The 26,904-nt window shown below is 30.2% G+C and overlaps 4 protein-coding genes across 8 annotated transcripts; all 4 read left to right on the top strand.

The window, feature by feature from the left end:
* The first annotated feature begins 285 nt into the window (after positions 1-285).
* Positions 286-3,039, top strand: LOC100812145 (uncharacterized). 2 transcript variants are annotated; one of them, XM_041005621.1, is made up of 2 exons: positions 286-582; positions 1,869-3,039. In XM_041005621.1, exon 2 carries the CDS (start codon positions 2,417-2,419, stop codon positions 2,864-2,866), a length of 450 nt encoding a protein of 149 aa, XP_040861555.1. In that variant the 5' UTR covers positions 286-582; positions 1,869-2,416; the 3' UTR covers positions 2,867-3,039. The 2 variants fall into 2 exon arrangements, with proteins under 2 accessions (XP_040861555.1, NP_001240235.1); NM_001253306.3 differs by having other exon boundaries at positions 309-582; positions 1,873-3,039.
* Positions 3,040-4,369: 1,330 nt separating this feature from the next.
* On the top strand, positions 4,370-8,004 carry LOC100790901 (chlorophyllase-2). Its single transcript, XM_003537073.5, has 3 exons — positions 4,370-4,613; positions 4,734-4,891; positions 7,028-8,004. Exons 1-3 carry the CDS (start codon positions 4,469-4,471, stop codon positions 7,703-7,705), a joined length of 981 nt encoding a protein of 326 aa, XP_003537121.1. The 5' UTR covers positions 4,370-4,468; the 3' UTR covers positions 7,706-8,004.
* A 2,559-nt stretch (positions 8,005-10,563) lies between these two features.
* Positions 10,564-13,140, top strand: HSF-22 (heat stress transcription factor 22). Its single transcript, XM_003536783.5, has 2 exons — positions 10,564-11,449; positions 12,285-13,140. The coding sequence occupies exons 1-2, from the start codon at positions 11,162-11,164 to the stop codon at positions 13,008-13,010; spliced, it is 1,014 nt and encodes a 337-aa protein (XP_003536831.2). The 5' UTR covers positions 10,564-11,161; the 3' UTR covers positions 13,011-13,140.
* A 5,607-nt stretch (positions 13,141-18,747) lies between these two features.
* Positions 18,748-26,066, top strand: LOC100794934 (dymeclin). Of its 4 annotated transcripts, XM_003537032.5 has the most exons (18): positions 18,748-19,148; positions 19,723-19,959; positions 20,327-20,390; positions 20,479-20,608; positions 20,705-20,849; positions 21,000-21,248; positions 21,334-21,418; positions 21,916-22,018; positions 22,274-22,399; positions 22,479-22,592; positions 23,479-23,597; positions 23,739-23,826; positions 23,917-24,009; positions 24,144-24,233; positions 24,410-24,529; positions 24,631-24,722; positions 24,991-25,048; positions 25,742-26,066. In XM_003537032.5, exons 1-18 carry the CDS (start codon positions 18,983-18,985, stop codon positions 25,793-25,795), a joined length of 2,133 nt encoding a protein of 710 aa, XP_003537080.1. In that variant the 5' UTR covers positions 18,748-18,982; the 3' UTR covers positions 25,796-26,066. The 4 variants fall into 4 exon arrangements, with proteins under 4 accessions (XP_003537080.1, XP_006588537.1, XP_025979788.1 ...); XM_006588474.4 differs by lacking the exon at positions 22,274-22,399; XM_014762864.3 differs by lacking the exon at positions 18,748-19,148 and having other exon boundaries at positions 19,831-19,959; positions 20,332-20,390.
* The last annotated feature ends 838 nt before the right edge of the window (positions 26,067-26,904 follow it).

Below are 26,904 nucleotides of genomic sequence, written 5' to 3'. Positions count from 1 at the left end.
AAATGAGGATGCCTGATTGGTGAAGAAAATTTTGTGTAGATATGCATGGTTTCTACACACAATAACTTTTGATGTGATTATTGATTATACATTAATGTCTTTTTATTTTTCTTTTATTTTGTCAAAAAAATAATAAATTAATGAATAAATAAGAATATAATAATATTTTAAACACATTACTATTTTATTTTTACTTTATTTTCCTCATACCAAACAATACACCATTTAGGCATTTAAGACAGTATTATAAGGTCCGTTTGTTAAAGGAGATAAAAATAGTAAAGGTGTAAATGAAAAGGAGATTTTTTAATTAAAAGATATACATCCCAAACAGCATATATCTGAGCATGTTCTTCGTGGTCACCCTTCTCCTCACCGCCGCCATCATCCACTACTCCGCCAAACGGAGGATGGCCTTCGTAAAGAAAGAAAAATGTGGAAAAAGTTATCTTTTAAATGTATTAATCTAATGGCTATAAGGGAGACCGGCACCATAGCAATAGGGTTCTGACTTCCGGATGTCACCGTGCGAAGCATTCACGCTCCGACGAGTGGCGTTTTCCGGTGACCCATAAATACAAGGTTCTTTTTCTCGTTTTTTTTTTCCCGCTATTGATAACATTGTATGTTACTGTGTTTCAGTTAAGCATAGTTGGAGATCGGGAATTGATTTATTCCTATTCTTTGCAAAGGCTCTGTCTTTTTTTTTTTTTTAACTTGTTATTATTATTTCGGAAAGCGGTTATGAAATTAATCTTACATCATAAATTCATTATATTTTTTATGCGAATTGAGCTTGGATGCAGTATTAACTGAACTTTAGGAAATATCAGTTCAGAAATCTTGCATTATATTTTTGTTTTTCATTTAGACTCAGCTGCAACAAACGCCACTTGTTCCCCAAGTTATGGATTTGTGATCAGATATACTTGTTTCAGCATTATAGAGTTTTTCAATATTCATTTTTCTGCATATATTGTTTCCTTGGTATAGTTTAAATCATATTTTCTTTTTGGTATTGGTTGTAAAGTTTGATACTTTTAAATCTCTTTTCTTGTAATTAGTGGTGTGTCCAATTTTTATGCAATTTCTCCCCATTAATGTGATGGAGTGAAGCATTAGAAATGGACCTTGTAGCTTGTAGCAGTAACGATGATAAATAAGAACAGATGAACTCAACATCAATAGTTGATAATGCTAAGACCAATATATTTGGTATGACACCTTGATACGTTGATTCCCTAATCCATGCTAAGAAAGTTAACCCTTATTTCTTTGGCAAAGTAGATGAATTTATAATTTATACTATGCACTGCATATTTATCTGTACTTTCTAATTTTATGCAGTAAAAATAATTAGTCTAAATAAATCTCCCATGATCCTATCAGAACTCTCCCAGCTCTTATAGTTCCATCTACTTTTGGAATAGTGATGACTAAACTCTCAACAGATGATATCATTTGTTGACGGTGATGCTGTCAATAAAAAAAATATTGTTGACAGTGATGCATTATTGTTGATTTGCTGAATATAAGTAGTAGCAGTGAAGCACCATTTTTATTTGGTGCCTGAACTATGCCATTTATGATACCCTTTTTTTTATAGTTTTGTTTAGTCTGTTTTTAACAATTCATGAATTGAATCAATGTGATCATAATTTCTCATTACAAATAGACCAGACATGAGACAACTAATCATATAAGCTTAACTTGTTGCTGTTCTGTCTACTGTACTGTTTGATGTCCTTCTTTAACTATGCAGATTTGATACTTCAGAGGTTTCTGTTGAACATGTTTATTGATGTTCAACTGTTGTTGCTTTTACTCTTCTTAGTGCTAGCAAACTTATAATGTAAATTTCTTCTTAGACAGGTTTATCTTTAGACTCTTCAAGTCTCATAGTTGAACAGTTCAATCCAGAAAAGTACTGAAAATATTTTAGGCCATTTTCTTGGAGGTTTATATTGTTATCTAAGAAGATGCATGTTTGCCATTTTATCTATGGGTCCTGTGCCAAGTCATATTGCTTTCATCATGGATGGGAATCGAAGGTATGCAAAGAAGAGAAACATGGAAGAAGGTGATGGCCATAAGGCTGGATTTACTGCTCTCATGTCCATACTTAGATACTGTTATGAATTGGGAGTGAAGTATGTAACTGTCTAGGCATTCAGCATTGCTAACTTCAAAAGGAGGCCTAAAGAGGTTCAGTCCTTGATGGAATTGATGCGAGAAAAGATTGAGGAGTTGCTTAAACAAGAAAGCCTTATTAATGAATATGGTGTTAGATTACATTTCATTGGAGACATGCAACTATTGACTGAGCCTGTCCGGGTTGCTTTGGAAAAAGCAATGAGAGTTACTGCCCACAACAACCAGAGAGTTCTTTTGATTTGTGTAGCCTATACTTCTCGTCATGAGATTGTGCATGCTGTTCAAGAATTCTGTAAGGAAAAAACGGAATGAAGTTCAAGTGTCAAAAGAAGCAAAGCTTACAAATGATGCATTTGCAAGAATTGATCTGGGCCTGAAAGGAAACGGTTTTGATTTGCTTTTCCAAGATTCATGTAAAGACTATCTAAATGCAACCAAAGCTTGTAGTAGTGTACCTAACAGAGTGGAAGGTGCCGGAGAGAAAGATGGCATGTTGGAGCATACTGTTGAAAAACATAGCGGTAACAATAGTGAAGCTGAAATCACATCATGCAATGAGATGGTTGAAATGACTGAAGAGGGTGAGGTTCCTTTTGTAAAACTGGTTGATATTGAGAAGAACATGTACATGGCAGTGGCACCTGACCCAGACATCTTGATCCGAACTTCTGGAGAGGCTCAGACTCAGCAATTTTCTTCTATGGCAGACTAGTACCTGTCCTTTGTTTGCACCATCTGCACTTTGGCCTGAAATAGGTCTATGACACTTGGTCTGGGCAGTATTGAACTTTGAGAGACATCATTTTTATTTGGAAAGAAAAAGAAACAGTTTTAAATGTATCCTTATTTGACCAAAATTCAGAGTGTAGTTCCCAGTTTCCTTTACCTTTTTTGAAAGAATAGTTTTTGCTTTTATTGTTTTTTATTTGTTGAAAATGTAAGAGTTTAAGTAGCAGAAAGGGATAAGAAAAAGAAAATTTTCGAGTGATATGTGATGTGCAATAATGTCTCATAAAATACAATGCACCGGAACTTATTTATACGGTAATAAATCATGACTTTTTAAAATATTTTATAAAGAATCTTACACGTTTTATAATTAATAAGTGGTTAACGTTCATGCAAATGAAGTAAATGTCAACTAAAATGCGTGGTTAAAAATTTGTCATTTTGGATTTTTTTTAGGCAAGGCATTTTGGATATAGTCTATAGCAAGAAAATGAAAAATGAAGTTTTAGTGGGACTACTTGGAATCCAACATTATGTAAGAGTGTACAGATAATTAAGAACTTTTTTTAAGCTTAATTAAGAACTTAATACGATAGCAAGTTATGGAAAAAATATCAATAAGATTAAATGGTCCTAGATATTTAATTGTATTAAAAAAAATTAATAATGCATCATTGACAAAACTTATTAACTAACTTTAAAATAAATTACTTTAAATTTGTAATAAGTAATTGTTATAGATAAACACTAAAAGAATAATAATTTATTGCTGAAGAAAATATACGTTTATCATTATAGATATTTTTAAAAAAAGTTAATCACTGAAATAGTAGCAAATATACGTTAAGTGACTTATGACTTATGGTTTATAAAACAAAATTTAAAATAGAAAAACATAAATATGTATTAATATAATAATACATAAATTTATATATAATAATAATAACAATAATAAATCATCTCTTAGAATATATATATATAATCTTAACTATAACTTGAAATAAATTATTGTGAATTCTTTTAAATTTAATTAAATATCTAAAAAACTGTTTTTTAATTATTATTGTTTATAAACATATTATATAAAGTTTGGTAAGAAAATCATATTATGAAGTAATCATCAATTATATAATAAAATAGACTTGGACTCAAACATTAATATGATATTTAATGCTATTAATGCTATTAATGCTTTATTTATATATTTTAAAAATTATTATTTAAGAAAAGTAATTATTCTAACATTTAACGAGTGTATATATATATATATATATATATATATATATATATATATATATATATATACTTAAAAAATGAATTTATAAAATATCAATTGAAATATAAAAATGTAAGTGTATTTTTTTTTCTTTAGCTTCAAACATCTGTTTGGGCCTTTGCTCCACTAAAAGTCAACAGTAAATATGTGCTATATATCCATAAGATCTTTGCTTTTTTGAAAAAGATATTCATAGCATCTTAAACCAAACCAAAATATCCAAAATCTAAAGGGTGACAAGGCTATATAAAAGCCACAAGTTTGTCATCTAATTCTGCAGCATAAAGTAGCAAAGTCTTGCAGGCCACAATGCAAAACTTTGCAGAATCTCATCAACTTTCAGTTATGTGTTCTTCTTATTCATCTAATGTTGATGTCTTTGACACTGGCAAGTACACCGCCAAGCTGCTAAGGGTTGAATCTGAATCAGAATCATATACACACAACAACAATTGTATACTTTTGGTTCCCTCTAACTTAATTTTTTTTACAGTTAAGATTTTGCATTTTTTGGTTACACAAATTAAGCTCAGTTCACTGTGTAACTTTTGTTCTGTTTAAATTCTATGTTCAGTTCCACCACCACCAAAGTCTCTCTTGATTGCCACTCCTCTTGAAGGTGGAGATTTCCCTCTTCTGCTGTTTCTGCATGGCTATCTTCTTTACAATTCATTTTACTCCCAGCTAATACAACATGTTGCTTCTCATGGTTTCATTGTCATTGCCCCTCAGGTCAGTGCCCATTTTACACCTTAATTAATGTAATAGCTGTTTGGTTCAGCATGTAGCAATTCTGAGAAAATCACTCTCGCAAGCAGATTAGTGTTATTTCAATAAGTTGTTTTAATTACTTTTTCTTTTCTTTCCCCTTGGCTTGGCCATTGATTGATAAGTGTTTTTCTTTTGTTAATTGTCAAAAGCATTAGAAATAGGCAAAATACAGATTCGCAAGGAAGTGAATAATGTTTTACTGTATTTTTCTACTGTTATTTTACACTAAAAGGATTGAAGTGAATAATGTTTTGTGAAGTTAGACTCTTACACTTTCAATTTTCAAGGACTTGAATGGGGGTTTAATCGAATTGAGTGTATGCATTTCAGTAAGTTCATCCCTGGCTTGGTCTCTTGTGATACCTTATCTTTTGAATTCCCTACTGGACAAAAGATTTTGGATTGTTACTTCTTAAAAAAACATGATGATAGTGAGTAGGTTGGTTTATCTTGTCATTACTTAATTAATGGAGCATAAACGCAGGCCTAAGAGAGATTAATCCCTTTTATCAGTACCATCATCAATTATTTGTTTACCGCATGAGTATAATTTAAGTTTCTTTTTCTTTTAGACACAAGGATGAATATCCAAAGCATCATAACAGCACTATAGCCCTGGAACTTTGAACACATAATTATGGGAAATCATTAGAAAGTAGGCCTGATTGTGATGTTGAGGAAGATTCATTGCTAAGATCTTGGTCTTTGCAAATAAATTGGTTTTTTCTTTCCCTTGATCCTTTCATACGTTACACAACTTTCTTCACAGAGATTAAATATATGTGGCTAACCCTTTTTGGTGCAACTAACCCTTATGTATAGACTAATTTGAACACAGTTTTTTCACATGCTCAAAAGCATATCAACCATCGTCAAAACTAAAAACCCAAGACCAATAAAATTTAAGTGGCACAAGCAGGAGATGACTTACCGTATTTTGTCATATATTGTTTTTGCAATATTAATCACAGCTGATAATGATCCAAAAATATTACAATTAAACATAATAGTAATAGCACATATATTAGGCCATTGTCTAACATATAGTTCTGTTGATCTTTTGCATTGAACAGATTAGGTCGTTTCCATTAGCTAGCTTAGTTCTCTGTTGACACTCAATTTTACTTTCTTCACTGACGGACAAGCCCTTATTTTCTTGTTCTTCTTCATTTGCTTCACTTATATTTCTAAGGTCAATTCACAGCACTTGAATTTGGCCTAGTTAAATTGGCATTCACTGTTATCTAATAGATTTTATATATTTGCACAATGTAATTGTGTTCTTGCTCAATACCAAAAATGTTGAACACCTTAAATATGCACAATAAGCCAGTGCGTACCTTTGAATTACATGGTTCCTTGTTCAGAATTCCATTTAATGCGTACACAGAAATGATGAGTTCTCTCACAATTCTAATATTTTATTCCCACTACTGTTTTTTATAGTGTATAATGATGACTATAAGATTTGAACAAAGGACCTCATGTAAATTACTCAAATTCTATTACCTGAAACAATAAATTGAAAAGGAGCCTTTGATCCTTTCCGTGTAAGCATTATGTGGAATTTCAAATCTAGAGGACATACTTCAAAGGCACATTTTTTTTTTTTTCTGAATCTGAAACACACTAAAATGTTGTCCTCATGTGAGTTCTTGTTCAAAACCAAACTAAATGTAGAAAGCATACAATCTAAACAAGTGAATACCTTTAATGGACATGTCTCTGGATTCAGAATTACACGCCAAATGTGTACCTGATAAGGGTTACTATTGTTTCAAGAAAACTCATCTAGAGGGAATACTCTCACAATTGTGAGTGGATTGGAGGACTCAAATTCACTTTACTTGGTTAATTGTTAACCCAACCTACTTATTACAGATTGCTTAACAGCCCCTACGCTGTAAAACAAAATCAATTCCAATCAATGGCACCTTGATAAACAAAATTTTAACAATGTAATATGGAATTTATTGTATCAAGAAACATTGAGCTTTGGTATGGCATGCTATTGATTTGATTGTTGCTATATAATTACTTGTTGTCTTCCTTTTGGTAAAATACAAGGCCAAATTAAATCTTGTTTGCACTTGACAGTTGTACACAGTGGCTGGACCTGATACAAGTGATGAGATTCATTCTGCAGCTGCAATAACAAACTGGCTCTCTGAAGGACTCTGCAAGTTTCTTCCACCAAATGTAAGACCAAATTTGAGCAAGTTAGCACTTGCTGGCCATAGTCGCGGAGGAAAAACAGCGTTTGCTCTTGCTCTAAGAAAACTAAACATCACAACTAATCTCAAGTTTTCAGCCTTAATAGGAGTGGATCCAGTTGATGGAATGGACAAAGGAAAGCAAACCCCCCCACCTGTTCTCACCTATGTTCCTAACTCATTTGATTTTGATATGGCAGTGATGGTCATAGGTTCAGGTCTAGGTGAAGTGAAAAGGAATCCTTTGTTTCCTCCTTGTGCACCTAAGGGTGTCAACCATGAAAACTTCTTCAATGAGTGTAAGAAACCTGCTTGGTATTTTGTGGCAAAGGATTATGGCCACTCTGACATGCTAGATGATGACACCAAGGGAATTAGGGGGAAAGCTACCAACTGTCTATGCAAAAATGGAGAGTCAAGGAAACCTATGAGAAGGTTTGTTGGAGGAGTCATTGTTGCATTCTTGAAAGCTTACTTGCATGATGATAATGAGGACTTGTTGACCATAAGAGACAGGCATGTGAGTCTACCAGTGGAGATCAAATTTGATTCTTTTCTGTGAAAATCAGAGAAGATGGTGGGGAGCATATATTTCTGTTATTATCATGACACATATGACTGAACTTTTCAGTTACACATACACATGCATTAGATTAAAGTTACAGGTGAAGTGCATCATGTGCAAGATATTAATAAAGTGTCCCTTTTTTGTTGTTGCATGTAGGCTATTTCTGGAAGACATTAAAACCATTGACCATAGATGATTGTACTTGAAGTAATATCGCAACTCTTTTACTTTAAATAAAAGTTTGAAGAGGTGCCAGAGGTCATCAGCATAGTAAATGAATACTTTTTTTAAAATCTTTTCTGCTGCATAGAGCTATATAATCTTTTGTGAATGCACACACAAAAGATCATTCAGCAAAAAAAACTTGAAAAACAAGACATTCAATCTAAACAGATCCCCTTTTTCGTTGCAGCATTAGTCAATCTAATTGGTTGATTTTAACCCAACAACAGTCATATTAAATTGTCCTTGTTTCTCTCAATTTTCAATTATGATAATTTTAAGTTATTGTCTCTATATTGAAAACTCAAAATGGATTAAAAATCTTAATTTGTATCCAGGAACAACAATTATTCAATATTCCGAATTTGTGTAGTATTTTGCAACATCATGCTTGACATGTCAAATCATAATAAATTATTATACTTTTAAATTTAGTATCTATTAACATTGATATTATATTATATTATATTCTTTAATATGATAATAAATTACAGTTCACATGCTAATGCATTATATAAATTGCTTAGTTTATTATTAACAAACTTCTCACTGCTTAATTATATTTATTTTAAATATGGTGTTATTTATTAAATCTAGAATTAAATAAAATAAAATAAATATTGCTTGAAATTTTATGTCTAGTCAAATTTGTAATTAAGTACATGAATTCTCTATAATAAAGTGATAAATAAAATATTAATTTTACAAAAAAATATTTATTTATCGTCTTATGATGATTTTATTATTTAGATTAACAAAATAGTATATTTGAGGGAAAAATGAAATGAAATAAATAAAAGCAATCAAAATACAAGGGTGAGGTCAGGTCTAACAGTTTACTAACGAATGGAGTGAAGGGTTTGAGCTTTCGGGGAGAAAACAAATACTATTAAATTTCTTTTAGTAATATTAAATTTGCCACTTAGGAGAAGAGAACTGTGCATGATATTGATTCGTGATACTAAATTTGCCACATCTAGAAATGCTACGTGTTAATTTGTTAGCCGATTATTATAAGAAAATTCTAGGCCAATTCATCTAACAAGTTGGCACTTGGCAGAACCAATAATTAACCCTTTTATAGGCAACCATATATGTCTATATACAATAAAATAATAAAAAATTAAAATATGTGTACACGATCTATTCGTATAAGAGCACCTATTCTCCATAATTATTTAAATGAGTTATTTAATTATCATAATTTTATGAGGTCTTATAATTTTACATAGATTTAAATATTTTACATAGAATTCATTCAAATACTAAAGATATTAAAGTGAGTGATTAACTTAATTCTATAATGATTAAAAAATATTCTGACATAAATTTGTTAAATAATGGTGTTATATAAGCAACGCATGCCATATGTTTCAGTTAGAAAAAAAGTTAAACAATGTTGCTTAAAATTAAAAAATTCATCTAAGCACTCCGACTACAAATGCTGAATTTTAATCATGATTCAAGTAGTTGTGTTGTGAGAGGAGTTATAAGTTTTTTTTTTTATGATGTTATTAATACAAGGAGTTATAAGTCATTGATGTCACCAGTTTTAAAAAAAAAATAAAGAAGTTTATTATCTTTCTTATTTTTAATTTTAGTTTTAACTTTTGTATTACTTTTAGTTTCTGACTTTCTTTCATTTTTATGTTTAGTCTCATTTTAAAAATAAAATAAAAAATTCAAAAACTAAAAATAAAAGTCAAAAAATTAATGATAAAATAAAAGTTTACGCTTTACACACAAAGAAAACAAAAGGCTGCTCTAAACCTACCTTTTCTGTCTGCTATCCAAGTTCTAACATTCTTTTATTCAAGAATAATAAAACATGTACATCTTTATATACTGAGTATATAAAGATTATACTGAATATTTCATTAATATCTATAATTTATATTATTGCATCATTATCAGTCTGCTATATTTACATTTCCGTCAATTTTTCTCAAAAATAACATTAGGCTTTCCGTTCATAATGTTTCCCTTCATATGACACCTTCACTAGTCCCTCATTTTCATCAGAATTATGAACAACTGAAAAGGGCAAACGAAATCAGATGGACACAATGATTACAGAATAAACCAGATAAGAAATATTCTAAAATTGTATAGAAACTTCTCTCTAATAAATATCTACCTCTCTGTGGATGATATTTTCCTTTACCATAAGCACGAGCTAGATTTCTCTTATCCTAAACTTAAAAAGTTTTATAATGATACATCATTTTTTTTTCCTTTATCTTCTTTTCACGCTATTTTTTTTCCACCACATTATTTATTATGTTAATACTTTTTTTAATTTTTTCTATCTTTTTCTTTCTTCTTTCCCATGCACCAAAATACCTTGTATGTTTTAAACTTATTAATACGTAGTTGACAAAAACAGAAAAAAAAAACATTATTTATAATAACATTCTTTTATGATAAAAATGATAAACAGGGTTGTAAAATAACATTTTTGAAAAGAAAAGTTATCAAGTTACACCTCATTTTTACGGGCAGGAGTGTATTTTTTTTTATCATGACATATTTGAAATTTCTTATATGACACCTGAATTTTTTTCAGATCAGATTAATCTATTTTAAGGTAAAATAGTATTTCAAGTTACAATTCTATGTTGAAAGTGAGAAATCAAACTCTAAATCTTATTAAAGAGAGTTAAGTATTAAATCTCTCGTGTCAACAAATTATTTTTAGTGGTACAAGTGTATTAATTTGGTAAGGTGTTGGAAGAGTTTATAAGTGGTCTTTGAGACTTTGACTAGCTTATAAGCTAGTTGATCAAATATGAAAGGTGAAAAAAAGAAAAGAAAGAAAAACAAGGGGGTGAAGAGGGAGAAGATAATATCGTATATGTTAATAACATCTCTTTCTGAGATAGAGAAACATATCTGATTGCTCTTGGTTTCCTATTCCTTCCAACAGTGATGTGAGCTTTAAAAGGAAAGGACTGGGAAAAAGGGAAAGAATAAAAAGCAACAGGAACTACTTACATTGATTAAACAACGAACTTTCTTGTGTTCCAAATCCATATATAATTAAGATCACAAACACTTGCACTCATTACTCACCACAACACACACCATATATAGCTCTCTTTCTTTCTCTTGTATATACCCTTGTATCTGACCTTCCTTTGAGTACGTTTCACTTACAAAATAGCTTCATTTTTAGATAACTAAATAGTTGGCACCAATCAAGGGTTGTTTTGTTTGTTTATTCCAAATATGAATCCTAACAATGATGGTCCTATGATTCTTGTGAAGGAAGAGTTTCCCGAAGGTGTGGCTATTGCTCCACAACCATTGGAGGGGCTTCATGAGATTGGTCCTCCACCATTCCTCACAAAGACTTATGACATCGTCGATGATGTTTCCACTGATGAGATAGTTTCGTGGAGCAGAGGAAACAACAGCTTCGTTGTGTGGGATCCTCAGGCTTTTTCCATCACTCTTCTCCCCAGATACTTCAAGCACAACAACTTCTCCAGCTTTGTCAGACAACTCAACACCTATGTATGTATATTGATCTTTGCATGTTTATAGTATGTACATAATATGCTTATAAAAAATATGGTATATACATATAGTATGATCCACATGACATCATCATATTGTTATTAATTGCTCCTCTCTCTCATGTAGTAGTTTTAATTCTTAAGAATGGCCAACAAGAATGATATGTATATACACAACAGTTTTTTTTAGAACCTGTGTTGTTTCCATCAATGAAAATAGTATAATATTAACTTCATTCATGTTACAATGATGAATCAGTGCTGTTTTAATTAAACTCTGAGTTGCCTGCATTGTAATTTGTAAAATTGTAGAATATTGCATTTACAAGTACCTGCTATTAATATTGTTTTCAACATTGGGGTTGTGAACTGCTATTGAAAACCATGATTGTATATATGAATGTGTTAGTAATAATTTGTCAATCTTCATTTCCAGATTGCTTATATGTGATAGTTTGTAATTAAATTTGATTTGTTTTCGGTATACTTTTATTTCCTGACCTCCGATCCTGTTCTTCTTCTCGTTTGGTTTGTTAATTTAATGTCTTGAAAAGGGACCATAGCTTCGATCATTTGTTTAATCTAACTGACCTCACATAGTTAGGATAAGACATTTGTTGATTCTGTAATGCCTTGAAAAGGGAGAGGTACAAATTAAGATTGTAGAGTGTGTGTAAAAGTTTTATATGAAATTGATGTGTAACTTTTATATTTATTATCTTCTTTGAATGAAGGGGTTCTTAAGATATGCCTCTCTCAATTCTTTTTTGCCATAGTGATGATAAGATGTTATGGATTTGAAAAGAAGGAATAACTTGGTGTTGTACTTGTAGGGGTTTAGAAAGGTAGATCCGGATAAGTGGGAGTTTGCTAATGAAGGGTTTCTTAGAGGACAGAAGCATCTATTGAAGAACATAAGGAGAAAGAAGACATTAACTAATCAACAACAAGCTCTTCCAATAGACCATTGTGTTGAAGTGGGGAGGTTTGGATCATTAGATGGTGAAGTTGATGCATTGAGACGTGACAAGCAAGTTCTCATGGTGGAGCTAGTGAAGCTCAGACAACAACAGCAGAACACAAGAAACAACCTTCAATCAATGGAAAATAGGCTTAAAAGGACTCAGAAGCAGCAGCAACAAATGATGAAGTTCTTGACAAGGGCAATGCAGAACCCCAACTTCTTGCAACAATTGGTTCAACAAAGGGAATGGAGAAAGGATCTTGAGGAGGCAGCTACTTTTTCCAACAAGAGAATAAGAAGTGATGTTGAAGAATGCTCAAGTTTTGTTAAACTTGAACATGAGGAGGAGCACAATAATGACATAACATCATCAGAGCTTGAGGTTTCTGACATGGACCTTGTTATTATGAACACTGAGGAGGAGGAAGAGAAATTATTAGGAGCTGAAATTGAAAGCATTAATGAGGAAGTACTCTGGGAAGAGCTTTTGAATGAGGGTACTGAAGAAGATGTACTAATAGGATTGGAAGAAGATGATGAAGATATAGTTGTGTTGGCTGAGGAACTTGGTTATTTGGCCTCAACTCCCAAATAAGGCATATTTATAATTTCTCCTGTTAGTTTTGTTTTAAGCTCCGTTTGTTTGCAGATAAATAAAGCAAAAAAAAGAGAAAAGAAATAAACTGTAAAATGAAATGAGACTCTACTTTTACATTCTATTTTAATTCAAAATTTTCATCTTATTTCACTTTCTTTTCATTTTTTTTTTCACTCGATCAAACAGTACCTTAATGAGCTAGCTAACAATTTGATTAATTTTTTTAGATAATATTAAAAATAACTTTAATATGAATTTCATTAGAGATTTTTAAATTAATTTAATACATTTGGAATTTTTTACTGGCTGTGCACATTATCTGAAATTTTTAATTACAGATTACTATAATTTTTTATTAGTTACAGTGTGTGTTTTATGTTGTTAGGATGATAAATGTGAAGGGTGGGAAGTAAAAGTTTGGTATTTATGACTGGGTGGCTAAATTTTAAAAAGAAAAGTCAGTGATAGAACTCTGATCCTTTCTTGTTTGCTAGATATTTATATAGTCATATAAATATTGTGTAACCTTGAAGAATGCATTATGTTGAGTAATATTTTGTGTATAGGATTTTGTGCTCTACACATATCAATGTATATCTTATTTTACTGATAAAAAAAAACTATAATTTCAAATACTGTATATGGAAAAAACGAAGGAAAACATTTTGAGATCCTGTAAATCTCGAGACTTCACAATCAACCAAGAAAATAAAGTTTGAACTTTTTAAGTATACCTGAAAATTTAATAATTATTCTTAGAAGATATTTTACTGTTTAGTCCTATATGATTTAAGCAGAAATATTTTTGTATTAAAATAAAAATAATCATTAAAAATATTAAATATTGAATAAAATATAACATGTACTATTAGTTTGTTAATTTTAATTTCTTGACCGGTGCTCAAAGAAAAATCCATTAAAATAATTAATATATATTTATTTGACTTTTATATTCTAGATGGAGTATCTGGCTTAATTTTAATCATTTGGTCTTGAGATTTTTTTTTTTGAATTGCAATAAGAAGAGAAACTAAAAAATTATAGGGAAATAAATTTGAATTATATCAGCTCTTACGGCTCAAGAATAAATTTGGTCTTGAGATATGATGGCAGACTTAAGTCTACAGTTACAAACACATCCAGAAGTAGCTAGCAACAAAATGACTTTTAGATGTTATATAAAATAAAAACTTAAATATGTTATTCATTTCTCATAAATATTTTATTTTTTATTTTTTTCTGATAAATTTTTGTTTTACATTGAGTCTTTTATAAAATAATAATTTTATTTTTGATTTTTGATATTTTTTAGCCTATGATAAATTAATAATTTTTTATTTGTTCTCTGATAAAAAAATCATTTATTATTAGAAATTGAAACAAAATTTACTAATTTATAAAAAAAATATAAATTTTGTTAACTTATCATGCATTAAAACAAAATATCAAAACTAAAAATAAAATTATTATTGTATTAAGAGTTTCTAAAAATATATTTAAATCATAAAATAATAATTATTCTTGAAATCCCAGTTTTATCCTTCCAAAATCCAAACTATTGTTCTTTTACCTTCTAGCATGTCCCTCTATCCTTCGTGGCTTCGTCTCTTTCTATCACTCTAGGAGTTTCCGGCGAAATTAGGAAGTAAAAAAAAAAAAAAAAAGACCATTAATCAGCATGACATTAACTTTAACGAGAGCCAATCATAAATGCTTTGTTAGAATTTTCAAAGTGGCACTTATTCCTTTAATTAATACCTTTTTTTGAGGTAAACTTTAGTATATATATAACATCTTGATAGGCTACTTACTCATTGGGATACTATCAATCTTCTATAGAATTAGACTGTTGATGAATTTCCATTTGTTTCATAGTTTGGTAGAACAAATTTTATATTTTCAACCGATAGTATGATTGAGTTCATATTAAAATATGTTACACAAAAAAAGAAATATTCTTATGGTTTTCAAAGGGGTACAAAGTATATACAAAAAGCAAGAAAAAGTGAAAAATTAGCTAGCATATGCATCCCTTTATCATCATGTATTAACTGGGGACAAATGCATGCATGCATGTGCAATACCTTAACTAGCAGAAGTTTTGATTATGTGATAGGGTTGCACATGCTGTGCATGCATGAATCTGTATATCTTGAAGAATTCTCTTTCATGAGCATTTCTCCCCCTTAGCATTTAATTTTTCAATGGAACATTATTGATTGTGTTGTATGGACAATGGAGTCAACAGATCTCACAACACCCAATCAACAAACAAACCAAAGCGCGCCACATCATTCTCTCTTCCACATTTCCTAGTTAATTCGAATCCTGCTATCCAATTTTAAAAAACACTATTTATTTTTTATTTTTTTTAAAAGCTTATTGCATCCTTTTCTATTAACGGTTCTTTTCCTAGGGAGAACAGAATGGAAATATTTGATCATGGAGAGTGCCATATATTCACTATAAAATTGTAATATTAACTCATTTGCAATATATGAGAGAATTTGCTAATAATAAAAGCAAAACCTAAATTAAACGTGTGAATTCAAGGAGGTTGAATGGTGGTTTCCGATCAAAATGTTAGGTAAAATTAATTAAAAATTAATAATTGATAGTTAAAAAGTTAATTAACTTATTAAATTATAAGTGTTCAGTCAAATTATTTTTTAAAGTAATTGAAAACTATAAAATGAATGAAAAATAATTAAATCATGATTTATTTAAAAAAGATAACAAAAAATGAATAAATATATCAAGAATAAAAGTTAAAGAAAATATAAAAAAATTAAAAACTAGTATTTTAAAAAAATGTTAAAAGCTACTAAAAAAACTTACTTATTGAATAATCAAATAAACTTTTCAGTTAGTAAAAAAATTAGAAACTAATTAAAATATTTTGTCAAACATAATTAGTCTATGAAAATATAGTATTTATAGATTAGAATAATTCGAAAAAATTTAAATACATGAAAGAATAACATAAAATACATGTAGTCTAAACAAAAAATAAAATAAACAAATACTCACATTTTGTCTCCTAATTCCATTTCAACACCCTAGTGATATATCATTGAACTATGTTAGTATCACATGTATTGTTACATCAATTGTTATGTCAGCTACCAATATTGTTGTCTTAGTTATCAATCTAATGGAAGGAATGATCAACTAATAAAAAGACAAAAAATAACAAAAATTTAAAATATAGGAGCAATGTGCAAAAAAAATAGGGTAAAATTTATAAGTTTGAGAAAGAATGTGAGGAAAATGTATAATTAAGTCTTTTCATTTTCATGGTCTCTTATATTTATTATAGACTATAATTTGGTTTCTTATTTATTAAAAGTTACAAAATGATCTCTTAAGTAACACAAGTCTTTTTTTTACACGATTTTGAATTATTTTTTTTCTTAATTTAAGATGTGAAACTTATCTTATTATATTTATTTACATAAAAATTATGAAACAAAATTAGTGTTCAAATAAAAAATGGACATGAATGAAATACATGAAAACTATGTCACACAAACAATCAGAAAATTGTTTATGTTCATTTTTGGTCTAAATATTAGTTGAGTTTCATGATTTTTATATAGGAAAATATAATGAAATAAATTAATAAAAAATTCAAAATTATGCCCTAAAACAAACCCAATTTTCTTAAAATATTTTAGAGAATATAAAAAACATTTTCAGTCAATTTTATTAGTTAAACAAACCTAATTTTCTTTAAATAACCATAGATATCATTCATTTCTAATATTCCTAGGAATAACATTCTTGAAAATCCTACAAGATTCGTGAAATAAATGCTCCCAAAAAATTAACTAATAGTTTTTAATTTATATTTTTTTTCAATTACATTTTTTAATCACAAAACTCTAGAAAATAATCATTTTGTTACTAATTTGATTATCATGGTGGTTATAAATTCAATATATAATTTAAAAAATTAGAAAAATAACGAACCAACACAATTAATGATAAAGTTTTCATAATTAAAGTGACATATTGAACGATTAACATGTTTAAGCAGACTAATTAATAGTAGAAATTATTATTCGATAACGTGTAATCTTGACTTACAAATACTACTCCTAGTTTCATTTTTTTTTACTAGGAGATAAAATAAAGTTTAAAAAGAAGATAGATAGCCTAACCTTCTGCTTAGTCCTTATCACCACAAGCCATGAAGTCAACCTCATTCATTAAAATTTAAAAAATAATATCTTGCAATACTTATTCAAGCATAACCTACACAATATCTTGTAAGGGGTGATTCATGCAAGGCCAGTAAGGGGTATAAATAGGTTGAAACTATGTTTTGCTTTTTTTTTTTTTTGTATTTGGCACTGCTTGTGCTTTTTATTTTATATAATTTGATTGCTTATAAAAAACCTACACAATATCAGTAATAGTGCTTGATTATGTTTGGTATGTGATTTTAGTTATTTTTTAATATTTTTTTTATCATCCGAAAAACTTGTAATTTATTTTATACACTTAAAATTTATTTTTAATTTAACTATCACCATTAGTCACCGTAAAGAAAAACACTATCACCGTTTATGGTTGGAATTATAACATAATGAAATATAAAACTAAATATTATATATGCAAATAAAAGTAAACTACATTCCATTATTTTTAAATAATACTACATGGACCCGTCTTTAAATATAACACTTTTTAAACTAATTTACACAATATAATAAAGTTAGTTAATTTAGTTAATACCAATAAAAATTTTAATAATTTGTATTATTTTTTCAGTTATTCTTAAAATCATGGATACTCATAATCTTACTCTTTCCACTTAATTAGTTAATATGTGTTAATTATATTATCCAATTCTCATCATAGAGAGGGAGAGAGAATTATTTTTTTTTAATTTTTATTATTTATTGTAAAGAGAATTAGTGAATAATAATTAATGCAAAAGTAACATAAAAAATTTGTCTAAAAAAATCTAATAAACAGAAGACAATTAATTTTTTTTTAAAAAAATTAGTCTTCTATTTGGGAATGGAGGTAGTATATTTTCTTAATTAATTCCTCTATATTTTTAATATGATTTTTGTATACAAATTATATATATAAACTCCTACGGTATTATATGGAGGATAACAAATGACTGAAGCAAGAAGACATAAATAATATTGAATGTGGGGGTAAAAAATATAGATAATTCAAGTATTTAAAATGCAAGAACTAAATTTACATCAAGTATATATTTCGGGCTGTGTTTGTTTCTGACGAAAAAAATAATTCACCGCAGACAAAATTAAGGGTCGCTTGTTTGGTACGAATGATTTAGAAGAGAGTTAATTTTTCAAGTTATGGACCCGCAAAGTAAATTTTGACTTCACAAAAATCATCTTAAAGTAAAAATCAATTTTCTTTGATTATCAGGTTATATTTATGAAAAAAATCAATTTTTTTAAAGCAAATAATCTACATTTTTGTCTCCATTTAAAACTCGACTCCCTGTCTTATTTATAACAAACAATTTTTCAATATTGTTTCTATTTTATTTTTCATCTATTCTACTTAAAATAAATAATATAACATATCATTTTATTTATATTTTATTGCTCATTTTTAAATTATCTATTTTTTTTTAATGTCAAACACAAACACAGCTCAAGAACTAAATTGGATATGTATAAAAAAAAAATATAGTAATCTTTTGTCTCTTAGCCTGACATACTAATATTTGATACAAAACATTGAATAAACAAGTAGTTTGTTTGGGAAGGAAACAAAAACCTTGGTTTTGAAGTCATTGCTCCTTCCTCCTCTAGTGGTGTCTGTGCTGCATCAACTCCCCTCATTTTCAAAACCCACCTCACTTTTCATCTCCCAATCCAACCCTTTTCGTATTCCACCGTGATTCCGCAATGCCGTTTCCCTGAAACCGCCACACACAAAAAAAAGAAACATTTTTTTTGATTCAGTACAAGTCAATGGGTTCGGCGCTGTCAACGCCGGACACGGCGGAGCATCTCGTCGGAAGCTTCGTCGGCGACGTGTCCATCCCTCTCTCCTCTGACTTCTGGCAGAAGCTTCTCGAGCTTCCTTTCGATGCCGAATTGCCCTCCCAGCGCCTTCACCAAGCTTGCCAGTTATTGGGTTTGTGATGATACACTTTCATTCTCTCATCATTCTTTTTGTTTTGTTTAAGAGAAAGCTTCACTGAGGAACTATAAAAGTGAAATTTTTATGATATTAGAATTTTATCCTTATCTCTAACACCCCTTCGAGCCGAGGAATTGATACTACTAGCGTGAATTTTGCTAGACTGGACATTAATAATAACCGCTACGATAGACTCTCATTCCATTTTAAAATTTGGATTTGAGCCTAACTCAATCCCAAAAGTTAGCTCCATGAGGCGAGGTTGGTCTCCTACTTCTGTACAATATTTTGGCCGTATCACTAGTTAGTGTGGAATCACTAACATATGAATTAATAAGTAATTTGAGTTCTACGTGTGTTCCCCTGAAGTACTTACTAATTAATTACCTTTTTGTTTTTCAATTTTTGGTATTTCAACACGAAAACCTTGAATACAAGTTTGTATGCTAGTTATGGTATTGAGAAGGCTAAAGTTGGTTCCCTCATTCAAAATCTTGCTATTTTAATGTGCTTGTTTGTGAATAGGTGTTGTTTTGTTTGCTAATTATTATTGGTTTTCACTTTGCAGTGCAAAACAACCGTAATACGAGGCATCTTGCCAAGATTTTGTTCCATCTAGCATGCTACTTGCAGGAGTCCATTTCTACTTCTGGTGTGCTGCAGCTGGTTTATGAAAAGGCTGTTAATGCAGTTTACTTGACTTCAGTGTTCCTAAAACACTTGATTGAAAGTGCTCAAGATGGTGATGTCGAGTTATACCTGTCTCTCCATGATAGTGAATCAATACCAAAAAATATTTTGAGAGGTATGTAGTAGCATAGCACTCGTAAGAGTTTAGCATGTTGTCTTTGCTCTTGGTCTGTACCTTAGGATGCTCTTTTATTATTTATTTATTTGAGTTTAATTTGATGCACTGTCTGTAATTTTTATACTGTCAAAACTAATTAGAAATTATGACTTTTAAAGTAGTTATTATAAAATTAGACAAGGTTATTAAACATGGCAACTACTAATTGGATGATAGTGTAAAAGTCCTTTGCACTATCGACACATTTAAATTAAATTCTTTATTTATTTGGTTTCATGGGAGGTTGGTAAATTTTCAGATATCCACCCCTGAATCTTTCTCTTCTAGTTATCAAAATTTATCCAGATGCTCTATTCTAATGCAGATCAGACCATTGAAAATCTTGTCATGCGGAATGTGCTCAACTTTATTGCATCTGTAGATGTGAGGTATATCATGGATAACAAACTGGTTAATTGTCGTGGTTATTGTCTGCAAGCTTTTTTTGCCCTGATGATATATGTTGTTTTATTATAGCCCCAACACATATTTCCTACATCTGGAGCTGCTTAATTTTATGATTATTGCAATCTCAACTCAGCTTCTTTGTGGGCCATCTCCTGGACCGAATGATGTGAACCCATTTCTTGATGCAGCGATGGCTCAGGTAAGAAGTTGAAACTTAAACATCGAACTTCGGTTATTTAGTTGAGCTGTACTCCAGCGAGCAAATTTCAAGTTAGTTCATTGTAATCTTTTGCAGGATAGCCATCTGGTTACTTCAGTTGTGTGCAACCTGCTTCTAAATTACATTACCCGTCCTCGTGTTCCATTTAATAGAGCATCTTATTCCATCTTTTATGATCGAAGTCAGAATAGTGTGCTAAAGAGAGTTGGTTCTGCAGCTGGTATGGTGACAAACTATAGTATTCTATTTATGAACTTTTGGGGTCAAACATACTTTGTCATTTATAAAGTATTGTGATAAGTGTCTTATTGTTCAAAATTAGAGACTTACTGATGGTTACATCTTTTGGTGTTTCCTTTTCTCCATTCAGCAAATATTGTGTTATTGCCATTCAGTTATTTGATCAGTTCAAGCAGTGAAGGTTCAAGAAATCCAATAGCAGATAGCAGTCTTCAAGTGCTTCTTGTTCTCATTCATTATCATAAATGTCTTGTGAGTGAGGGCTACTCTGTCCTAAAGAATCAAGTATCTGCCTCTTCAGATTCTTCACCAAAAGATAATACATATTTTTCTGACAACCCTTACTGCAGGGCCTTAGAGCGTGCAATTGATTGTGAATGTAATATATCTTTTATCTTTTATATCCGTGTTCTTTTAACTGATTGGAAATGCCAACAGTTTTTTAATCAATGCTTTAAATGCAGTGGATTGTGTAGATAAAGAGGGTAATGCACACAGTGACCAGCATGTAAAATTGCCTTTTGCACCGTTGTTTGATACCCTTGGCATGTGAGTATCAGGCTACCTGTATGTGTGGTTGACAATTGACTTACTGGATCTGTAGCAAACTTACTTTTGGTTATAGTTGAGTTATGCTATTCAAAATAGAATATACATGTTTTGCATATTATCATGATAAGATGGTAACTTCTGTTTTTAAAAAAATGAGATGATCAGAATATGTATCAATAATCAGTTGTAGGTGAATGAGTGAATCTTATAATGTCCGAGTGTTTGTTTCTTATATTTTTCTGTTCACCCACTTGATAAGTGTCCTTCCTCTTTCTCTCTCTTCCCACCGCATGTATATCAAGCAAGAATTCTTGGACTTGTTTCCATGTTCGACTTTTATATACATATGAAGTTATGGGTATTCATGTGGTATCCTAATTTTGAATTTTTATTTTTTTTAAATAACAAGTGTCTCTGTGTGTGTGTGTAGAAATGCACACTTCATTGGATTTATATGATAGTATTTTAAACATTATATTTTTCCCCCTCTCTAGGTGCTTAGCTGATGAGACAGCTGTCCTACTTCTTTACTCATTTTTGCAAGGGAATTCCACCTTTCTGGAGTATGTCTTAGTCCGGACTGATTTGGATACATTGGTATGAGGAAATTAACTTAAATTCCTCCCAAGGAAAAAATGGAATGAATTAATTTATTATAAATGTGTATGGGTTAAAGATGCATGTATAAATTTTAGGGGAATTCCTTGACTATGATTTAATATATGTAACTGGTTGATTTGAAAATCAGACTACTCATTCTTATATCTTAATCATACAGGTCTTACTAGTGCATCTACAATGACTGAGGATTGTATCATGTTTTGATCCTTGTTTATTTTGTGAAATTAACAGTTAATGCCAATTCTAGAAGCATTATATGATGCTCGAAGGATGACAGCTTATCAAATTTACATGTTGTTAATTATACTTCTCATACTTAGTCAAGATACTTCTTTCAATGCAGGAATTCATAAGCTGGTAACACTTTTTTTTGGCATTAGACAGTCTTAAACTGTAATGATTGTGCTAAATACTAATCTAGTATATGTATGGACAGATATTGCCAACTGTTCCATGGTACAAAGAACGTCTCCTCTATCAGTCTTCTCTTGGTTCCCTCATGGTCATCATTCTTATCAGAACTATACAGTATAATTTGTCTAAACTTCGGGTATGAATCTTAATGCAAGTGGGATCATCAATTTAACTACTCCATATATTTAAGCTGCCATTTTCTGTTGACTGACTATTTGATAAGAAGTTTCATATCATTAGTACATTGGCTAATTAAGATGGCCATTATGAGAGATGTATTTTTTTTTTTTGAAAGGCACATTTTGAGAGATGTGTTGACTGTTCTTATGAGTGCATTAAAGGAATATATAAATTGATTGATGCTGTGGGTTGTATTTTTTCAATGTTTATTATTTTTTATGCAAATTATTTTGTCCCATTCGCAGTTTGATGGTACTTGAACTCAAGAAGCTCAAAATTGGATTGGCTTCTGCTAGGACTTTAAGGAAGGGGGAGTTACGATAGTTAGAATAATAGTTAGTTATATTGAGTTATTGGCATAAATAAATAGTAGGACTCAAAGGGAGGGAATTCATTCTAATCTGTATCATTTGTAAATTGAGCATTAGCTCTTTGTGAAAGGAGAAATCCTGTGTGAAAGAGAAACCCTTTAAGGAGAGTTATCTCTCCTATTCCTTTTTCCTTTGCAATCAAGAAATACAATCTTTCTCTTCTATTTCTAATCTGGGTTCCTAACAGCTTCTGATTCTAAACTGCACATGCTTTTTGTCCTTACTCTGATCCTCTGATAAACAATTGCTTGCCTTAAAAATTTAATCTATATTTCAGAAGGTTATGGATTGATATGTTCCTGAGCAGCACATGCATATATTTCAATTCATTTTACATTTTGATTGTTGAACTTGATAGCATAATTTCCAGTATTGTGTTTGTAAGCTTCAAGTTTGTATTAATTACTTAATGTTTCCATTGATATGTTTATATGGTGTGCTAAAATAGGATATTATGTTGAATTGTGATAGGATGTATATCTTCATACAACATGTCTGGCAACATTGGCAAACATGGCACCTCATGTCCACCGTTTGAGTGCATATGCATCTCAGAGACTAGTCAGCCTCTTTGACATGCTATCACGAAAGTATGTTGCCAGTCTTTCTGGGCTTTCATAAAAAAACTATATTCATTATTCACCAAAAAAAAAAAACTATACATTTCATATTTACATCTTGAAATGAGTGATTTCTTGTATAATGTTGATTCTAATGTTGATTATGGTTAGGTATAACAAATTAGCTGATCTCAGAGATGGTAAGCTCAATATTGCAGAAAACAACTCAATTGAAAGAAGTAGCCTTGTAGAAGATATGGTTTGTGATAAGGGTTTTGCGCTTGTGTGATTCTATTGATTACAGACTTCTGACTATTCCTTTTTCTAAATGTATATTCTTTTGATACAGTCAGCAGAGTTGCAGATATATACTGACTTCTTGAGGCTTGTACTAGAAATTATAAATGCAATTCTGACTTATGTACTGCCTCAAAATCCTGAGGTACAATTTAATGTTCCTCTTGATTAATTGAAAATTAAAATATGCGCACCTATTTTTATGCGGTTCCCAACAGTCAAAAACTACATTTGCATTCTGATCTTTTACATCAAACGTCTTGCTTGTGACTGAGACAGGTGGTGTATGCAATAATGCACAAGCAGGAAGTCTTTCAGCCTTTCAAGAATCACCCCCGTTTCGATGAGCTTGTTGAAAACATCTACACTGTATGTTTCATGTATTTCATTCTAATCATATTACAATATACATTTGCCCTTTAAAATCTTGCAACTTTAAATAGCACATTTCATGGTGTCTATGATACACTTGTGAACCTTGTCTTTATAGAAAACATTATGTTTCGAGTGTGTTCAAGCAATGTGGTCTATTTGGTATTTTGCAGGTGTTAGATTTTTTTAATAGTCGCATGGATGCCCAAAGAATGAATGGTGATTGGTCTGTCAATTTAGTGCTCCAAGTGATAATTATGAACTGTCGGTCTTGGCATGCTGATGGGATGAAGGTAAAATGAAAATTTGTGTTATTCGTGCTTTACACCCAATAGGTAATAACATTAGGAGGATTACCTGTCTCACTTCTACAAGACTATATCTTGTTTGGCAGATGTTTACTCAACTTCATTTCACATATGAACAAGAGAGTCACCCAGAGGAGTTTTTTATCCCATATGTCTGGCAGCTAGTACTATCCAGATGGTATGGTTCTAGAGATTCTTATTTATTCACTTACTTCGTGGCTATTTGTAACTGTTTTTCACTTGTAGTATGAACTTTGTTGTTCTTAATGCATGTGGTTTCCACTTCTAAACTGAATGAGATTGTTACTGAGGTAGATACACTCACGGGAGTTTATTAATTTTATCAACTAATATCTATCTTATTACTTTTTTTTTTGTTGATTTCCTTTTAATATGGTTTTCTCATTCTGTGCATGTTACTAATTCGAAAGTTCTTTCATCTTCAGTGGATTTGAATTCAATGCAGGAGCTATACATTTGTTTCCTGCTGATCTACCTACCAAAGTATGTATCTGAACCTCCATTATATATCACACGTCCCTTGTACTCAACTTATACAACTTCCTTCTTAGTTTTTTGTTTTTCAATCCTTCCTTGTAGACATGTTTGTTGTTGATGCCGCTTATATTACTGTTACTATGATGGAATGGATAAAGGACTACTACGTTAGGATTTTTTTTTTCCTTATAAAAGAGCTAGTAGGATCTTAATTTAAGTTCAACCATTCTTGATTATTCATTTATTATCATATAAGTCAGTATTATCAAAGGAAATCTTTTCTTGCTACATCAAACAGTTTTTATCACAACTTGACCTTCTACCTAAGTAGTGGCTTTTGGAAGTCTTCTTGAGCAGCAGCATCCCATTCCTTAGAGTTTGAAAGGAAATTGAGATGCTGTAGTCTCTTGATCAAGCTTTCTTGGCCATTTCAAGTGATACGCAGAACGTTTCATTTGTGTAATGCCATAATGTCACATTGATCTTTTAACTCCTAAGCAACTTAATTCTTACTTGTCAGTTTAGCCAAATTGCACCAGCCATTCTTTTTGACTTATAAAGAAAACAAGTAATTAAAGGATGGAAGAAATGGTTGTGTTAATGGTATGATTTGCTTTAGTTTCTTTTGCATTAGGTGTGACATACTTCTACATTAACTTGGATCATTGACTTCAAATTACAAAATTCATTGTGTCGCAGAAACTTGACAATGGGGTGGTGAGAAATACATTCCAAAATGATGACTTTGACTAGCCTGAGTATCAGCTTGATCCGTTGCTGTGTGATTGCAGAACGCGGCTGTCAAGTACTCCAGTTCTATTGGTGAATATATTTGTACAGATGAAATAGTTGCAAAATATAATGTTTTCATTCTTTTATGTCCATAAATTTTGAGTGTTATGGTTCATTCCTGAAGATGAAAAATGAGTTGAGATATCCATGTAATGAATAAATGATGATGCTGCATGTCACCCATGTTATGTCATAGTTTCACATGCGTGCCATCACTTGCGCCTCTCATTAATTGCTGTTCATTACTACCCGTCAAATTTATGGTTTTGTGGTTGCTTTATAATAAAGGCAAATCTTCATGGTGGATCAAGATTGACTTTATAGAAAATAATACATATATTGGTGATACAATTCCAATGATGATATATTTATCTGTTATATTTTTTTGTTGTTGAAATATTTATCTGTTATGTATTTAAAATAATTAAATATACCAATGATTCAAGGACCATGATTTACTCATATCAGAATAAATATATGAGAAGAAATTAAATTATATTAGTGTAACTTTGATAATTATTATATTATTTTATAACTTTCAACTAGGTAATATTTTCTTAAAATTTATTGTTGGATTAAAAGTTTTTTTTTTTACATATATCATATATGTAAAATTTTATATTAATTCAAAATTATTTCTCTTTTATATAAATTAAAATCAACATAATATAAATATATTAAAATAATGATCATTTGATAATTTTTTTATTTTTGTTTAATTTTGACAAAATTTGATACATAATCTTAATAATATGTAGATATAATTTAATAGTTGAATTAATAAAAATTATATTTTATATCAAATTATAAAAATGGTATAATATATATTACATATCACATGAGAATGATCATCTTATATAAAAATAAAAATATTAATATCAACCGTTAGATTAAAATAAAAAGTCAAGATTAATATATATATATATATATATATATATATATATATATATATATATATATATATATGATTAATTTAATTATTAGATTTTAAGAAAATAAATAATGAAATGTTGATGCCAGCTTTGAGCATTTCTATCCACCAATTTACTTGCTCATGGTGAATCTTAATA

Source organism: Glycine max, chromosome 10 (genome assembly GCF_000004515.6).
Source record: "Glycine max cultivar Williams 82 chromosome 10, Glycine_max_v4.0, whole genome shotgun sequence".
Taxonomy (NCBI): Eukaryota; Viridiplantae; Streptophyta; class Magnoliopsida; order Fabales; family Fabaceae; genus Glycine; species Glycine max.
Note: the sequence above shows the minus strand (reverse complement) of the source record. Positions and strands in the feature narration are given on the sequence as shown.

Bases quoted from the DNA above. Each gene is read 5' to 3' on its own strand.
- LOC100812145 (XM_041005621.1), top strand. From the start codon at position 2,417: ATGAGATTGTGCATGCTGTTCAAGAATTCTGTAAGGAAAAAACGGAAT.
- LOC100790901 (XM_003537073.5), top strand. From the start codon at position 4,469: ATGCAAAACTTTGCAGAATCTCATCAACTTTCAGTTATGTGTTCTTCT. The intron at 4,614-4,733 runs GTATACTTTTGG...TTCTATGTTCAG, and splicing joins ATATACACACAACAACAATT to TTCCACCACCACCAAAGTCT. The intron at 4,892-7,027 runs GTCAGTGCCCAT...TGCACTTGACAG, and splicing joins TCATTGTCATTGCCCCTCAG to TTGTACACAGTGGCTGGACC.
- HSF-22 (XM_003536783.5), top strand. From the start codon at position 11,162: ATGAATCCTAACAATGATGGTCCTATGATTCTTGTGAAGGAAGAGTTT. The intron at 11,450-12,284 runs GTATGTATATTG...TTGTACTTGTAG, and splicing joins TCAGACAACTCAACACCTAT to GGGTTTAGAAAGGTAGATCC.
- LOC100794934 (XM_003537032.5), top strand. From the start codon at position 18,983: ATGGGTTCGGCGCTGTCAACGCCGGACACGGCGGAGCATCTCGTCGGA. The intron at 19,960-20,326 runs GTATGTAGTAGC...ATTCTAATGCAG, and splicing joins ACCAAAAAATATTTTGAGAG to ATCAGACCATTGAAAATCTT. The intron at 20,391-20,478 runs GTATATCATGGA...GTTTTATTATAG, and splicing joins ATTGCATCTGTAGATGTGAG to CCCCAACACATATTTCCTAC.